At 39.8% G+C, this 18360-nt stretch overlaps 1 protein-coding gene across 1 annotated transcript in view; it reads left to right on the top strand.

Moving 5' to 3' along the window:
- Positions 1 to 18360, top strand: part of ROBO2 (roundabout guidance receptor 2) — a 153705-nt gene that overhangs the window by 127223 nt on the left and 8122 nt on the right. The window contains exons 25-27 of the mRNA XM_031063879.1: positions 5730 to 5912; positions 10659 to 10829; positions 17182 to 17445. Of these exons, the coding sequence (XP_030919739.1) occupies positions 5730 to 5912; positions 10659 to 10829; positions 17182 to 17445 (618 nt within the window). The remainder of the gene's footprint in view (positions 1 to 5729; positions 5913 to 10658; positions 10830 to 17181; positions 17446 to 18360) is intronic.

The raw sequence follows: 18360 nt of genomic DNA on the forward strand, positions 1-18360 counted from the left end.
CTTGCAAACAGTGTCTCGACAAATGGGTTACATTTTTTTTTTCCAAATAATTATATAGATCTAAATCATAAAAATCTCTTCAGATTGTGTAGCTCAGCAAGGAAGAATATCCCTTATTTGACATGTTTTGGTCTTGATTAAAAGACTCACTGATCAGTGTCTGTATGGAAAAAGTTGATCATTCACTGTGTCTGAGCACAAATGGAATAATTCTTGAAAACTGCACAATATCATTTTCATGAGCCATATTTTACCATGGCTCAGCTCAATATTTGTATTGATTTGCTTAGGGATACCTATTGCAAAAGATTCTGGTTTATAAGCAGTTAGACAGATTGCATTTAATAGGAAGAATGTGCTTCATGGATTAAATATGTGCTCAGAAAATGGGAAACTGCTACTTTTTGTATCTCATAAAAATGGTAATGCAACAATTAGCAGGGTCATATTATAAAGCACAGACTTTACTCTAGCTTAATGGATCTAGGGATATGCATTCATCAGCAACGATAGATTTAGCATAAAATGACATGTAAATGAATTGATGACTGATCATAAATTAATTTTAGTGCTGAAGAAGTAATAGAGACACAGCAAGTTGCCACTTTATCATAGTATTTTACTGCTCAGCAACATTTGAGCAACTACTTAATGTTCTGTGCGCATTTCTTTTCAAACAGCTTGAATAAATTTGAGATTTTTTTGTGCCTTTCAGCAATATGGAAACAAAAAAAAATCTAAAAGGATGGAATGCAAACAGAAATAAATTTGGCTAAGTGACATAAATTCATTTTTCATTAGATGTTTATGAATGTCATTAATTATCGTTGGACCTGTGAAGTGCTGAATATCTACGTGTGGTTTTTGCTCCTTTTTTTTAGTGCTTTCTGCCCAAAAATAAAACATTTAAAACCTAGAGGCTTATTCCAAGTGTATACATTTAAATATGTGGGCATTTATGGTGGAGGAAAGTAAAAAACAAAGTCTAGTTTTTGGAAGTGTGATCATATTTAGATTCTGCATTTAAATACTTCTATTATTCTTCCTTATTTTGATGGTACAATGACTATTGTCCCTTCTATTCCATCACTTCCACCAAAATCAGTGGGCTTTCTTGCTGTGTAATTATGACAGTGGTCAGACATATCCAAGAGAAGATAATATCTCCTGTACAAAGGCTGAAAGAATTCTGTAACTGATTTCAGCTGAAGTAGCATCAGTCCCCAAGCTTGTCACCCACACTTCAGAAACCCAAGCAGTCTATCCCTGTTCCATTAAAAAAACTGCAGAGAAGCAGGGGCTTAGCATTAATATGTGCTGGATGGTGTTGTAAAAGGAAAACACAGGAAGTAAGCACATAGAGGCTGGTAGATGCAGAAAAGTATCTAATGGAATTCTCAAAAGTGCCAGGTTTGTTGTTAGCAGCTTTTATTTCACAGGTGCATTAGACTTTTTTTATTATTATTTTTAAGTAAAGCAACAGTACATTTTACAAAAAAAAAAAAAAAAAGGCATTTTTATTGCCAGCAAAATGCCACTAAAAGCAGTAGCATGCAGTCTACTGGAAGCTGGCACCTCTGTTCTCCTCACCTTTCCCTGAGAGCAAAGAAGCTTTCTGTTTGCATTAGCACCAAGAGATACTTTATGGAGCAAGAAAACAGAGTTCAACTTTTCACAGAGCTGATTTTGTTCTGCATAAAGCATTTACTGCTGCTGTCAGCAAGAGTAAAATTTACAGTTGCCAGAAAGCGTAAAAACTCAAATGTACTCTTGGAAAACACATAGTGAGCTGCATGTAAAGGAGACACTAAAAGCCTGTTTCATCCCATTTCAAAATGCACAGTTGATCTGAAAGGAACGTCAGCATCTCTTATTCTGCCTTTATTCAGAGAAAAACAAATGTGCATCTGATTTGGAAAGCAGGAGGCCAGTGGATGCCTTTAAACAAGCACTCACCACGTGTGCTGTGTTAACACAGCTGTGTGGTGGCCTGAGGTGCCCAGGCTGGGCTCCAGCACTCCCATGCCTTCTGGGCAATGTCTACACCTCTGCAGGTCAGAGCAAGATGGGATTTACTGCTGCAGGTTTGGCTGCGGAAAAGAAATTGTTTATGCAGGGAAACTGAATAGCTCAGGAATCAGGAGAAATAATGTAGAGGTTTCGCCTTGAGCTCCCTGGTCACACACAGCTGTGGGTGCTGAAAGTGTCTCAGGGTGTTTTGCTGACTTCAGCAGTTAGAAGAAGTTTCTATAAAAAAAGTTGCTTCCAGCAGCTAGAAGTAACATAGAATGGTTTGGACTAGGAGGGACTTTAAGAGGTCATCTTGTTCTAACCCCCTACCATTGACAGGGACACTTTCTACTAGACCAGGTTGCTCAGAGCCCCATGAACACTTCCAGGATTGGGACATCCACAGCTTCTTTGGGCAACCTGTTCCAGTACTTTATCACCCTCATGGTAAAGAATTTCTTCCTTACATATAATCTAAACCTTCTCTCAGTTTGAAAATGTTGCTTCTTGTCCTATCACTGCAGGCCTTATCAGAGAGCCCCTTTCTGCCTTTGTAATGACCCCACTTTATGTATTGAAATGCTGCAGGAAGATCTGCCCGGAGCCCTGTCTTCTCCAGGCTGCAGAGAACAATCCCAGTTGTCCCAGCCTGTCCTCACAGAAGAAGGGTTCCAACACTCTAATCATTGTTGTGGCTCCTCTCTGGGCACACTTGAACAGGTCCATGTCTGCCTTGTGCCAGGGACCCCAGAAATGGATGCAGAACTCCAGCTGGGATCATAACATCTCAATGAAACTCATGTCCCTGCAAGAACAGAGCTATGTTTCCAGCCTGACAGGTCTCTCCTAGAACAACTGCTGGAGGAGAGGGGAAGGGGGAGTGACCCATAGCCAGAGCACACTATTCCCAGCTTTACTAACACTTTCTGTCCATGGGAATGTGGAGGAGTTGGGGAACAGGGCTTTTTTACAGGGTTAGCCTAGAAAACTGGCCGTCTGATAATAAAAATGCAGGTAATTTTAGAAAAACTGGTATGTCTATGAGTGTGTAGAACAATAGCTGTATTCACACAAAATGGCCTTTTGCCAATTTTCAGTATATTTCATACCTAAAACAAGATATTTTTTTTGGATCAATTAACAAAGCAAATGAAAAACAGCTACTACACATACCTTGAAATTATCACACCCAAATTACCATGTGCACTGTATGTTGGGTAACAGCTGTGGTTAGCAAATGGCCAAAACAATGTGAGCAAATAGAAATTAAAAGTTCTTTTAAAATATCCATAGTGTCACAGACCATGGCACTGAAAACAAAAAGTGCTCTGTATATGGTTTTATATGTCTCTACATAGACAATAAAATATCTAACACAAAACTCTTGGGCCCTGAAATTAATGGCACACGTTAAATTTTTAGCGTCTAAGCATCATCCTTGGATATGTGTAGCTCTGGTTACATTTTTATGTTTCAGCTTGTGCTCATGTATTTTGTGGAATTCATCTATAAGTGATTGTTTGAAAATGTCCTCAGTTATAGCATTTCATTTTCTTACATCTCCATTAGGTGTTTTATCTGTAGTATCTCTTTTCATACATCATCAATAACTGTTGCTAAGTGTCTTTGCTCTCCATTCTCTATGATGTCCTATTGCTCTTTGACTGTTAGTTGAGAAAATGTCTTCTCAGAGGAAATTCAGTTTTAGCCTTCCCTTGCTGTTATCTGTGCTCCCTCACATCTGTCTGCATCAGGTCGAGTCTGCTTGGAAAATAACAATTTTATGTGTGCTTTTGGCAAGCAGAATCAAACTCTGTCACTCTCTGTTGCACTTAACACACTTCCTGCCTGTCAGACCTCCACAGACCTCTTTGGTTTCTTTTCTTGTATCTGAGGAGTGCACTGGTTTTTGTTATTATAGCCTGCCACTTCTCTGACATTAAAAGGTTTGGTCACTGCAGCATCACAAAATAATCCACTGTTCTTGGGCTTTGTGGTGCAGCATGCTACTGAATTCCAGGATTCATTAATTGCACTCATGACCTATTTTTGCAGGACATTTTTAATATTTGACACCACCATTAGTTAATTAGCCTATCAATTAACTAATAAGCAGGTCGTTATTGATTTACTACTTAACAATTTTAAACACAGCAATGCTTTCTTGGACATGGATTGAAAAAAGGCTGTACTGTACTGTAAAAAAGACTGTACTGCTACACATTGTATGTGCATTTAGAGAAATTCAGCTCTGCTAGCTGAGTAAAGTCAGGGCCATGATGCATTCCTCGACACATGTCTTCGTGTCTTTGAAAACCAGTTCTCTGCAGATTCTCACAGGTTCACTGGGCTTTTTTTTTTTCCCAACATATAGCTGTACCTAAAAAGCGCATTTCAGGTATTTTGAGATGGGTGTGGTGCCTTTAGTATCTCAGGGCAACAGCATCATGCAATGCCATGCAGCAGCTCAGGTCCCAAAAGCACTCTGGTGGCTCTGCGCCTCACCTGGGTTTGGTGGCTCATTTCACAGGGCTGCCCTGTTCCTGGAGCAGAGCTCTTGCTGCTGGCTCTTCCCTTTGCCTTCTGCTCCACTGCACAGTGCAGAATGACCCTGGGACATTTCAGAAGTACAGAATGCCACCATCTCCATCTGAAACCCTGAAAGAAACAGAATTACAGTACTTTGAAAAAAACCAATTGAACCAAGCAACAGCTTTTGAAATTGATGGGTAGCTGATTGATGCTTGATTGGTGCCTCAGAACAAATAAAAAAAATACAAGCGAAGAGCAAATAAGATTTATCTTTCCTTCTCTATTTTGCTCTTTTACTTATGTTAAGATTTCTACATTTCTTTCATGTGGTTTTTCTGGTATCTGGTTTTCTGACTACATTTTTATAATGTTGTTATCACTTTCCTCTCCTGCAGTGGTGGTGATCCATAGTTAGAAGGTACCATGGGGCCAACACTGGTCTAGCAACTGACTCACTGTTAAATCTGAGCATATATTTGCTCTGCTCTTGAATCTTAATTATTTCTAACCTTTAAAAAAAGCTACTTTAATCCAGTAGAGTGAACTACTTTAGATCAGCTATTTTCAGGCTGTTACAACGGCTCATTTATTTTAAGGTTTTGATTGATAAAATTCCATGTGGCCGGTCTTGTTCAGAATAGCCCTTGAAGCCCAGGTCTGACTTTAGCCATATCTACTGAGACTTACATATATGCAGTCCAAAATTAAGACTTGGTTTGGCAAATATCAAACTAGATCCTGATTTGTAACAAGTCAAGTAAAACAAAGTAACAAAACTAGGCACATTCAATTCAATCACAGGGAAAACATTGATTTTGAAAAAGATTTACTCTGGAGCCTTTGAATTTGTAGAGAATATGTCTTATTTTGTTTACAGGAGCAAAGCTACGTGGAGCAAGCTAGGAATGAGATCCCACCTATCTCTGATAGTGCTTTGTTGTACCAAACTCTGGCAGATAAACTTTGGGGTTTGTGTTGTGAAGGGACACAATAAGTGGGTCTTTAAGCTCTAGATTAATTTTAATTTAGATTAATTTTTAATTAAAATTGCTCTTCTCTACCAAGCTCTGTCAAATGAATTTTGGGTATCCTGTTGAGAAAGAACATATTAAGTGGGTCTTTAAGCTTTAGATGAACAAAGACTATGAGATGTGCACCACTCACTGGCGCCCTACATTTGTTTTTAGGTTCAATGGTAAATGGATGGGGTTCTGCGTCTGATGAGGACCGTAACTTTTCTAGCCATAGATCTAGTGTAGGTAGCTCCTCAGATGACTCCATCTTTACCAGCGGCACTTTTGCACAAGCACTGGTTGCAGCAGCAGATAAAGCTGGGTTTAGGCTGCATGGAACCAGCCTGACGAGAACAGGTTTGTAGACTCCAAGGTGATGCTTTCTGCATGGAGGGTGACTCTGCCTATCCTTCTCTCAGTGAATCTGTGTCTCACACTTGTCTAACATGCATGGGATAAGGTGGATGGAGATACTTCTTTGGGTATATTTTAAATCAAACCTTGCATTGTGTTTCATTTTTAGTGATTTGAAGTAGTGAATAGCACAAGCTTTTAATCTGCACCTTTGGTCTGCTGCAGTTCCCCTCAGTGCTGACTCTGCTCTAGATTTACTGACATATGCTTATTTAATATTTCAGTGAAGAAATTACTAATTCTGCCTTGCAACCTCTGATGATTTCATTTTCTGAAAAATCTCCTCACAATCATTCACGTTTCCAGTGATGAACACCACGTTTAAACTGTTGCCTCCATCCCTGCTCTTCTGTTGCATTTCATCCTGCAAAAGTGGGTTTTTCTATGAAATGTTTCTGAGCATGGGGTGAATTGGTGTGCTTTGATTGTTGACAATACAAACTGTTTAAAGTTTACTTAATAGCTGATTTTAAAAATCCTTAATTTAATAAGTTAATGTATTTTGGTAACATTTAATTTTGGTTATGCCAACTGAATCTGCCAAGTAAAATGTAACACAGGTAAAGTGGATATTTCATTTGAAAATAGCCAATCTTCTGAAATTAATTTATGAAAAGTAAATTATTTTAGTTATTTTTAAAGCTCCATATGTTTTATTTCTATTTAAAAATATAAAGAAATATTATCTTTATTCTGATAAGAAAAGGATACATTTGCATTTCCTTAGTCTTGTGAAAATAGCAACAACTAATTATTTAAATCCACAAATCTAATCTAGCAGAGTATGAACGTGGGTCATATTTTTTGATATGCTTCCTCAGCTAATTCTGGATGACAGGTCCCATAATATTCTTATCATTTAAATTTTTTAGACTATTAGTCTGGTATGAAGTCTCTCCTTCAGTAAAATGTGTTCATTTAAGAGAAAGTCTCACATGCTGGGGCTGAAAACTGTAGGCTTTCAGCATGCAATAACTTCATGGCAAGGACTGCCTTTTAGGAACATTAGGAATAAAGGAACGAGTTGATGGCAAAGTCCTAAAATCCAACTTTTCTCAAATCACTGGAATTTTTACCACTGGCTTTGGTCAGACATAATCATCCTTAAAAGATTATTTCACCATAGCTGAAGCCCTTAGTTGCTTCCATCTATTAATGGAAAATTGAGTAAATCTGTCTTATCACTTAAAAAAAAAAGGGAAGCAAACCAAAACAAGAAAACTCATAAACTCATGTAGACTTTAACTTATCTAGTATGGACACATCTGGCCAAACTATAACTTAAAATACACTGTTTTCCTTGAAGAGCCTCCCAGGTTCTGAGTGAAAGGAGTAGATCTTTTCCAGCCTTTTTTTTTGATGGTGTTTGCTCCAGTAAAAATTAATGCAAAGATTCACCAAAATTACTGTCACTTGTATCAAACCTTTGAGAAGTGCAGTTTCCACCACAAACACATTCATAACAGAAGTAAATGGACACACAAACACAGAATAAATATGACACACTTTAAAATAAATAGTTTTTTTTATTGTAGCTATGTGAATGGAAACTACAATGAAAGGCTGAGAGCCCCCTTGTCAGTTGTATTTTCCTAGCTTGATTAGGTCAGAAATGCACTTAAAGTGAGTGTGTGTGTAAATCCTCACACGCCATTAGAACACAGGGTACAAAAAGGGATCCAGTGGTTGTGGTAGAGACTTTATGATTATTACCCTCTTACTCTCTTAATGATCCAGCAGGCAAAATGGAAATAAAATAGAAACTCACACATAAGCAAACAGCCCTCCCTCCTTTTCCTCACAGAAACCACAGCAAATGGTTTTTTTGCAGTGAGCAAAAAAAACCTGCCCCTGCTCCCTGTGGTGCCATCAGGATGTGTCGCCTCCCAGGGCAGGGTGGCTGGGTCAGACACCCCTGTTCCAGCCCTGCAGCCCCCCAGTGCCATCAGGATGTGTCGCCTCCCAGGGCAGGGTGGCTGGGTCAGACACCCCTGTTCCAGCCCTGCAGCCCCCCAGAGTGCAGCACAGTGCCTGGCAGTGCAGAAGCAGCAGGGTTATCCTGCTCATTGCCCTGAAGGGAGCCTGCAGGTCCCGACTCTTTATTCCTCTGCAGTCTGGACAGTCATTTCCACCCATTTAGAACAGCTGTGAAATACTCTCAGCAGTAGATGCTGAAGGAGGTGTCCAGCTTGAGAGCCTCACGTGGGAATGTTTGATTGCCAAGCATGAGAGGCACTGGTGAATCCAGATGCAATGTGTCTCTCCTGCCAGACACTTTGATTCCAGTTTCCAGAAGCCATCATGTGATTTGCCATGAAGTTAAAACAGCTTTCCTTTCTAACACCCTTGGGAAATTAAATCAAGAATTAGTGGATTCATCCTTGTCTCCACTTAAACACACTAAATCTGCTGCAGAAAGTCTGACACTGCTCAGCAGTTCTTACTGGCAGGGCTGCACACAAATACAAGATGCTCTAATAAGTTATTAAGTGCATTGAAAAATGTGCTATGGGAGTCTGCACATCGTTTGTGTTTGCCCCATATATGATTTAGGTCAGTGCTATTTATTTTACCTCATTTTCGTGAGGGGATAAAAGAGAATGTTTGGTGTCTATTTCTTTTTAAAACCAGCATTCTGAATGAATAATCACATTTCTTTAGTCAAAAGAGTAAGTGTGAAGAATCTGTGTCCTGCACTCACTAGTTGCATTTGCATGAAGTGAGTTTATTTTTGCAAAACATCTGTGCAGCGTGCTGTGAGCTGGGATGGAATTTCAGGCTCACATCTGAATTTCTTTGCATTAGGAGTCTTTTTTTAATTTTTAAATGAAATCTTAATATTTCGTCTGTGTTCATCTGCTATGTTATCCTTATCTGTGAAAAAAGGGCTTGATCACTTGTCTTTGTCTGGCTGCAGCTGTGCCAGCTATAGAGGTTGATGTTCCCAAATGCTTATTCCTTGCTTTCTCCCAGCTCCAGAATTAGCTGCTTGGGCGGGGGTTCTGTAACCCAATTTCAGTTAAAATGAGCTAGGTTAGCAAAGGCATTGTTTTCAGACTATATAAATTCAATTGGGCTTTTTTTTTTTTTGCCTTTCTTTTTTTTTTTTTTTTAGGGGAGGGTTTAGAAATGTCCAGATGGGGGCTTGAAATGCTTGAAACGTGGTGACCTCTGATAGGTGGCACAGATGGGCAGCTGGGGACAAGCCTGCCTGAGAGCAGTGCCCTCCTCAGGGTGCACAACAGTCAGAAGGTAGAAGATCAAGCCTGAGACAGTCACAAAATCTCTGGAGTCAAATAGTCAAATATTATCCTAACATGTATGTATTAATGTGAAACAGCATGTTAGAGAGATTGTGACTACTTTTTCACTTTGCCCTCTTGGCACTGAGAATGTTTCAAGTAGGATGCTGAGCTGCATATTACTCCAAGTTAGATTTTTTAGATCAGGTTGTATGTGACAGCATGCTGTAAGTAAGCACATCTGTTGGAAGGTTTTACTAGAAAACATAACCCACTGCAGGGTACACCATGGTCTAAGCTAACCAGACATAAAAAGACCTCCTTCCTATCATGGGCCCACTTGACCAGAAAAATAGAAATCACCCGTTTTGCCACTTTCTATCATCTCTTACAACATTTGGGTCCACAGCAGCACTGCAAGAGCAGAATTTTGGACTGGCTTATGCATTTTCCACTGCAGATAGCATTAAAATATGTAAGAAATTTAATTACCAATTCTAAATGAATTAAGATGTTAGCATCTCCAAAATTTTCCAGGAACGACACACCCATGAACAATAGAAAATCAAAGATGGTGATTTTTAGTTTTCATCAGTTATCATTAAATATTAAGTCTAGTTAAGAATAAAAATATCAGTATAAGAGGAAGTGAATGTAGTAAAAGAACTGTGCTCTTTAAATTCTGAGGCTTTTAATCATCTGCTCCATAGAACAGCATCAAAGATATTTCTTTAAGAAAAATCATATAGCTTGAATAGTGTATATATATATATGTGTATATACACACACGCATATATCTATATATATGAGATATAAAATGATATATAAATAAATCTGAGGTCACAATAGATATTTTTAACAAATAAAAGTACTGAAAATTAACTGGGAAATGTTAGCATTTAAATATACCCCCATTTTTATTTCTTGAGAAAAGAGAGCCCTGAAGTATACAGTGCTACAAAGCTACATAGCTTGCAAAATCAGTTATGCTTATCTCACTGGAGTTACTCCAGATATACAGTGCATATGGGAGCCCCTAAAATGAGAATCTGGCTCAGAAAACATGAAAGTGGAAGGCAGGAGGAGATAAATTTGATATGATTGCAGAACTGTTTTCCTTCCCTGTCCAAGGCTGAGGAGTTGTTATGACACATCTGTTCAGCACACAGAGCAGGTAGGAGTTACATGGCATACAGTAGTTTTATCGCAACAGATTGGAATAATTGTAATTATAGAAGTTAAAGACAAAAGAATGCCAAGTTTCCCTCCTTCACTTGTTGTGGTGTGTCTCAAAGCAGTTGTTATCAGTGGGTACCTTGGGGGACACTTGCCTGCCTCTGAGAATTAGACCTGACTTAATGTTTTGGAGCAGACATTAATAGAACAATAAATTTCAAGGCAATAACGTTTTTTCTTCTGGTTTCCCTATTTTTTTTTTCTTCTTTAGGCAAAGCATATTCTTCCTCTCAGAGACCTCGGCCAGGCAGTCCTTTTTCTACTGACAGCAACACGAGTGCAGCTGTCAGTCAGGGTCAGAGGCAGAGGCCCACGAAGAAACACAAGGGCGGGCGTTTGGAGCAGCCTCCTCTGCCTCATCGCCGCGAGGGAATCACGGACGGTGAGTGCTGGGCAGGGAAACCTGCAACAGGCAGCTGTGCACAGCAGGACAAGGCACAGCCATCTTTCCAGGAATATCAATTCAGCAATATCAATTGCTGCTTTGGTGGAGTTGGGGTCCCCAGGTTGCCGTGTGAGCAGTGTTGGAGCTCTGGCAGTGCAGGGCTTGGGTGAGGGTTGGAGGAGCAATTCCCCATTTCTACTCGGGACGTGTCATCATCTCTTAGGGTTTCTCCGATCTCAATATAAATCTTACCCCAAAATGACTGCATTGCACATGAGTTGACATTGAAAAACGACCTGTAATTTTACATCTTATGAAAGTAGCCACCACTAGCAGTAGTTGTATGTCATGAATTCTTGAGGAGAAGCGGAGAGCGGCTCCCACAGGACTTGTTTGGTTTGTGCTGGTTTTGACAGACACCCAATAGCTACAGAAACATGTGCCATGTTTTCCCATGATTCTGCCTCACCTCTTGTCCGTGCTGCTCCAGTCCTGACATCCACTGACCTCAGTGACTGTGTCTCCCTCCCTTTTACATCTCCACTTCTCTCTTACAAGTACTTCCCATCTGGAAATTTCAGACATGTCTGTTCTGCTCTTCTAATAATTAAGATCAGCTCTTTCTTCCATTTTCTTTGTCTACCCTTCTTGAGTCTGGCAAAAGACACAACTTAGTTTTCGAGTAAGACTGGATAGGAAGGTGGCCAGCTGGTTACCTCCCCCTCATTTCTTCTGATCCCTGGTCTTGCACCTGTAGGTGTTGAAATGATCAGAGTGTTCACCGAAGGGATTGTTGTTACATCTCCTGCTCTATGGCTCATTCTCCCTGTGATATTATTTGTGGAAACAGCTTAAAGTAGCTTAGATTCTGCTTCTATGGATCCAAGTTCCTTTAAACATCAATTCCCTCCCCTTGTGGATATATTACAGAGGCCTCTCTATTACACAGATCCCTTGAATAGATGTGCCTATGAGAACAGTAACTGCAAAGTTATGGATGTCACTTGTAGTGGTGGCCATACTCTTGCTGTACACGTTTTGTTAACCCTTCTGAGTGCCATATCCGGTCACCCTGAACTGTGAGCATCTTAGGCCACAAATTCTGTGTACATGTGAGTTTGTAGTTCATTTAGTATGGTGGACACTAATCCTTCTGCTTCTGAATACTATTGCTACAGAAGCATTTTACAATAGTGTGGATATCAGAAAATTAATGGGGATCCAGTTCAGGTCATGAGACAGGTGGAAGTGGGGCTCCTCAGAGAGTGACTCCATCATAAAATTTGCCATTGTTTTAAATTAGCGAAAGATATCCAATTTTAAGATTCATTTTAAAAGAGGAAACTCCTATTACTTTATATTTATCCTTAATAAAATACTAATCTTACTGGAGTTTCTTTCATATATTTAAATCAGAACACAAATGATGTACTATTTCCGTCAACCTCTCAGACATGGGCAATAACCATAACAGCTTTCGGATGCCATTAGATTAATATTTTTCTTTTATAAACTTAGTTAAAATTCTTGCTATATGTTGCAAAAATTTATAATGTCCTGGAGCAATAGAGGAACAGTTCCCATCCAGTATTAACACAGGAACAAACAAACAAACACAAATGGTACAGTTTTCCACTTCAACTCCTACTGAATATGAGTCATTAAAGTGTAATGTCAAGTCTGAGTCATAGTTAAATTTGCAAAAGACCATTTGTCAATTAAGGAAGGTGGAAGTTGCTGCTGCCACCTGCATGTATGTAAACAATTGAATTTAGGAATCTCTGGTTCACAGAAATTAAAAATGGCAACTGGGTGCTTTCTGGGGAATATTGCAATGAACTTTACAAAGACAGACAATATCACTATGCTTAAGCTATAGCTAGAAAGAGGAAGGAGGAGAACCTTGGATAGATCCAGCAATTCCAAGCCCTAATCCAGGCCAGTCCATTCAGCCCTGGGCCATCCTGAATTCTGTGAAAAGCATCACTATACATTTTCTCTGTTTTTTCTGATGTCTCCAATCCATTCCCTTATAACTGCTTCCTCTTGGATTTGTCTTGTGAGAATATACTTGGTTTGCCAGTTGTTTTCAAATTCCCAAGTTGGATGAGTCCTGGTATCCTGTGTTTAAGTCTCATCACATACCGGATGTCTGTCATTTTCAATTTTCATTGACTAAGAAAGCTCCAGCTTTCTCTGCCCATTCCCATACACATCCTGAGTGCTTCCTCCTTGTTAACTGTAACCATGTGGGACAGTGCAAAAGACCTAAGAAACTGTAATATTTAACACATAGCACGCACATCTCAGACTGTGTAAGCATTTGAGGGCTCAACTTCATGCTTAGTTTTGACAGCAATCCACACAAATCCCCTAAAACCCTGCTTCTTCATTTCCTTCAGCTGCAGGTCAGAAGCCTCTAGAGACTGACTCTAGATGGTTGTCTTGCTGTACAACTTGTTTTTTCACTTCCACATCCTGAAAGACTATGGAGACAACAGCAAATCCACAGAGGAAGAATATGTTATGAATCCCTCAGATGGTCAAAACTTTCATTCTGAGCTCACAGTCCACCATAAAACAAAAACAAAAATGGAAAAAAAAAACCCAAACAAAAACCTGAGGGGTTTTAGTATTAGTGCTCAAGGAATAATTTGTTTTCCTAGCAACAATGAATAGCAAAACAGTGGAATCTGTCATGTAGTTTGCAGCACAGTAACTGTGTGATTGAACTTAAAAGGCCTTCCTTAACTGAGCATGATATGCAAAAAAAAAAAATCAAAGAGGAGGCAGAAGGGAAATATGCTTAGGGTTTGAAAAGGAGAACTGGAACATAAGACTTATGTTACCATGCCTTGCTACTAACTTCCTATTGTGTATTAAAAATAATTTTTAATGTTGAGAAAATACTTACCTTCTGATGGTATAAGGTGTTTCAGGGGCTTATTAAATGTCACAGTAATTATCTCTCCTTTGAGAAGAAATCACTGACACAGGTAGAAAGGTGTGTCCTTAAAGGTTCTTTAACTTGGTGCTTTTTCCAGTTAATAATGAGAAACTGTGCCAAACCTTGACTGCTGCCTGAATCATTTAGCCAGTGGTCTGCCTTCTAAAGAAGGGCTGGAGTAATCCCAGATTGAATATCCATCTCCCCCTTATCAGGCACTCTGATGTCCTACAGCTCCTCAATCACAATCCCTCCATTACAGAATCAATAAGACCGTCACCTCCCCACCAATGTACTTATGAATTGCCTTGCAGGTTTGATAATCCTGCCATTAGAGGCTTCAAAATGAAAGTCTGGATGACATCCTACTGACCTAGAAAGTTACTAGCTCAGTGCAGGCTTTCAGGCATTTTCCCTACCACCTGAAGGATAAATGAGATTTAGATGGAAGTAGGGTGAATCAGTGTTACCACTTTGGGTATCCTCACTGAAAATCCCACTGAAGTCCCTGCGTTTCTAAACTCAGAATTTCTCTGAACAGATTGACATGATGGAATGCTTAACATGATTGCCTTTATGTGGTAATCTGTCTTCCTGTGAGGATCTGGGGCTTCTAACTCAGTTGACATCTGTTACCCCTTTAGCAGGGGTAGGAAAGCCAAGGCAAGGCAAGACCATTCTCAGTGGTTTTGGAGGAAGAAACTCATGACTTAGATGGGATCTTTTGATCAACCCAGACAAGAGAGCAGAAAACATTTAGTTATTTACTAAGGTACAAGATTTACAGTGCAGGATGTAAGTTGTAGAGCAAATCAAAAGCCACCTTTCCAAATGAAGCTCCCTTCCAGCTTCTTTTATTAAAAAGGACAGGTAGGTGTTACTGTGGCTGTCAACCTGAGTAAGGAGGTGAAGAAACAGTTTAGTCAGCTGATATTTGGCTACAATTAGTAACTGTTCTTACAGATCTTCTCAGACACTTGTAACACAGTTCAGTAAGTTTGTACTCAGGCCAGAGCCAGTTTATGTTAATTCCAAAGTACCTGTAGTTCTTCTAGAATTCTGTGAAGCTTCATTACAAGATCAATTTTATTTTTCTCTTCAACTCCTCCATAGGTTTAAAGCACCCAAGGAAATTTACAAACATGGTGTTTCATTTCACTTCTATGCATAAGTCAGTCTTTATGCTTGTTTTGTGGATGGATAAAAGCAATAATCAGGTTAGCAGTAGATCAACACCATAACTCTACGGTAATTCCAGGAGTTGCAGCCAGCTCTAGAACATGCAATATAGTTTAAGTACAAGCCTTCTTTCCTTTTAAGTATCTAATTAATAACAACTATTAGACAGCAATTTCTGAAGTAGGGTAGTCTTTTTAAACTTTAATACTGCAATAATTTTAACTTTTTTTTTTTCTATGCTACTACTTGAAAATTTTGCTTATATTGAACAGTAAATATTTTATCTGGGAAAATTGCATAGTCCCGTGTCATGTTATGGCTGTGTTTATTGGATTCAATGCATCTCCACAAAGTGCATATAAATCACAACTTCAGTGATCTCTATTTCAGATTGCATAAGCAGATGCCAGTGTTGTGGTTCTGTACATTAACTGGTTATGATGGCAATAAAATCAATTATAAGAAATGCCACTTTGGAAGCCAGCACTATAAAGCAATTTTAACATTGGCAAGCTCCCATACCCTCCTGCTTCCACCTACAGTAACTCAAGTGCAGTCATTGTCATGAAAGGTCGCATCTATATTCATAATGAAAAATTTCTCAAATAAATTAGTGCTGAACATAAAGCATGCACCAAGCTCTCTGACAGATTATTAAAAGGCTGCTCTCGCCAGAGGGTGCTTATCTTAATCTGGGCACAGCACTGCAGCTGTGAGCAAAGGCACAGGAGCATCACTGGGTACAACTTTTTTCTCTTGAAAACACAAATAATCTGGACATCTCATATTTCTGTAAGAGATAGTGTTGACTGGAATGACATCCCAGTAACTTTGGAAGAATTTCTCCTCCATATGTGAGGTATAAGTATCACCTCTTACAGCAAGGACATGAAAAATATTCTGTGTAGCATTATATAAAGCATTATATAAAGCTGGATTAGAGACTTTGAAATAAACTCCCTCCAAAGGCCTCCTGACCAATTTATAAAATGAATTTCAGTTGCACTAGAGTTATAAACATCAGACTTCCCTGCAGGCAAAACAGAGGTTTACTTTTCCATGCCTGTTACTGAGCCAAGTTCAATTCCTTGATAAATCTTCACAATACAGTAAGGTGGAAAGGACTAGAAAACAGGTCAGACCCAAATCTACTGTAAGCTAACACAGGTTTTTGTGAAATTGGTGTGGCTGCAGAGATTTACTTGGGCTATTCATTGCCCCAAAACAGAATTATCAAAAACTGTTCCTTGTAAAAAATGTGTATATGATATAGAAGAATTTTCATTATGATACTAAAGATGCTTCATTTTTCTGATTTTTTTTTTCTTTTAAATAATCTGGACTATTGAGTCTATTATATCATTTACATGAAAAGTTGCATTTAGAATTAGAATTATCCTGAGTCTATCATTACTTTGGGTCATGGACTCATAAAAAAGTGCAGTTTTTGCCCCCACAAATGTATTTAGAAGGTTGACATTCAATTCTACAAGCATCTTAGTAGTCCAAGTCACAAACTTGAAAAGGACAGAAGTTGTTAGAGACCAGGGAAGTGTCTTTCTGTTAGCTGAAATTGTGTTTTAATTGGTTATATTTACAGGACTGCTAAACTTAAGAGTGGCCATCCTCTTGTCTCTGAAGAGTCCAGCTCTTCATTTCGTTGACTAAAATGCTCACCCATTGTTTGGTGGTTCCATTTAAACACATTGGTCAGAGATGAACTGATGCTTTTTCAATGACAGGAGGTTTCACAGTTAATTTTTCCCAGTATTTGTGGCATTTAATTCATTTTTATGAAGTTCTATTTTAGATTTTGAGTTTACACCTGGAGCTGAAAGTGTAGCCCAAAACCAGGATGCAGCGAGCCCCACTAGGATGGAGGGAAATTGTCAACTGGCATGGATCAGTTTTCCACAGCCTTTCTTAATTCCTTGCTGTTACTGAACAAAACAGCTGGAGTACAGTCCCATGCTTGGCAGCGTAAGTCAGGGCTCAGAGCCTATGGATTTTTATCGAAGTTAGAAAGAGGCAGAAACACAGCATCCAGAATAAAGAGCTAGCAGAAGTTGAAACCCTTTTCCGATTAACATGAAATTTCCTCCTTTTAAAACCGATTTGGTGGCTCGTACCATTTGCAAGGCACTTTTCAGCGTCGAAAGCAGACCTTCTGTTTCAGTTGAAAGAAAAAAATCAGTTCACCTGAATGTTATTCACATTTTTTAGATCTTCCACCACCACCCGACCCGCCCCCCGGTCAGGGTTTAAGGCAGCCCATAGTGCCCGGCCAGCGCGGAGGCTCTGCCGAGAGGAAGGGGAGCTCTCTGGAGAGGCAGCACGCAGCAGCCAACGTAGATGACACAAAGAGCTCCCTGGACCGGCCCGCTAGGACATCACTAGAGTGGCAGCGGCAAGCCCAGGAGTGGATAAGCTCTACAGACCGCCAAGAGGATTTCAGGAAAGCCCAACACAAACAAGCCTTCGGATCAGGTGTGTGCGCGCTGCACCAGCCGAGGCCAGGCAGGGGCTGTGTCGGAAGCCAGGACATCCCTCTGGCTGCCCTGGATGGCTCGAGCCTCTGCCAGGGGGCTCAGAGACCTTGGCACAGAGCCCAAGACCCCTGTGCCATTGAATTTGACTCATTTTGACCCATTTTACCACCTTTATATGAAGAATTACAAGTCAAGAGAGTTTAAGTAGAATGATAGTTAGTTTGTCACAGGGTGAAAAGTAGATTTTTGGGGTTTTAGAATGGGGGCTCGGGGTCCCAAGATGGAGGAATTTAGGCATGTTTTGCCCTTCTTTCTCCTTCTTCCTAACCTCCGTATTCTGTGTGATGCTGGCACTTTTGGGTTGGTTGAAGTTAGGAACACACTGCCTAACATAGGTGATAGGTATTGGGAAATTATTGTAAATAATGTGCATGTAGTTTTTAGTATAAAAGACAACACCACCTCTGGGGGTGGTCGTCTGACTGACTTGCTGAACGGACCTCAGCAGGCCAGGGAAAGAATGTTATAGATAAGAAATTATAAACAACCTTGAAAATCACAGCTGAGGAATCCTGACTCCTTCATCGACTCCCGGGCTGGGAAAAGAGACTTGTACGTATCTCGGGGTCTCTTGACCAGCAGAGATTCTGAGAGGGCTGCTCCACCCCTCTGCTGAGGGGTTCTGTGCCTGGCAGGGCTCTAGGATCACCTCACACCTCTCTGGGAGAGCACTGGCAAGGGTCAGGCCGGAAAATAAGGAAAGGCAAAGTGAAATGGGAGCTCATGATCCAGTTGTCTTCCCCTCTGCAACAGTGAAATCTCATTAGCACCTGACTCAGTGCACTCTTTGCAGTGTTTTGGAAATTAATAATATTCTCAAGCATAGCGATGGAGAAAATAGGAACAGTTTCAG

Source organism: Geospiza fortis, unplaced genomic scaffold (assembly GCF_000277835.1).
Source record: "Geospiza fortis unplaced genomic scaffold, GeoFor_1.0 scaffold574, whole genome shotgun sequence".
Lineage (NCBI taxonomy): Eukaryota > Metazoa > Chordata > Aves > Passeriformes > Thraupidae > Geospiza > Geospiza fortis.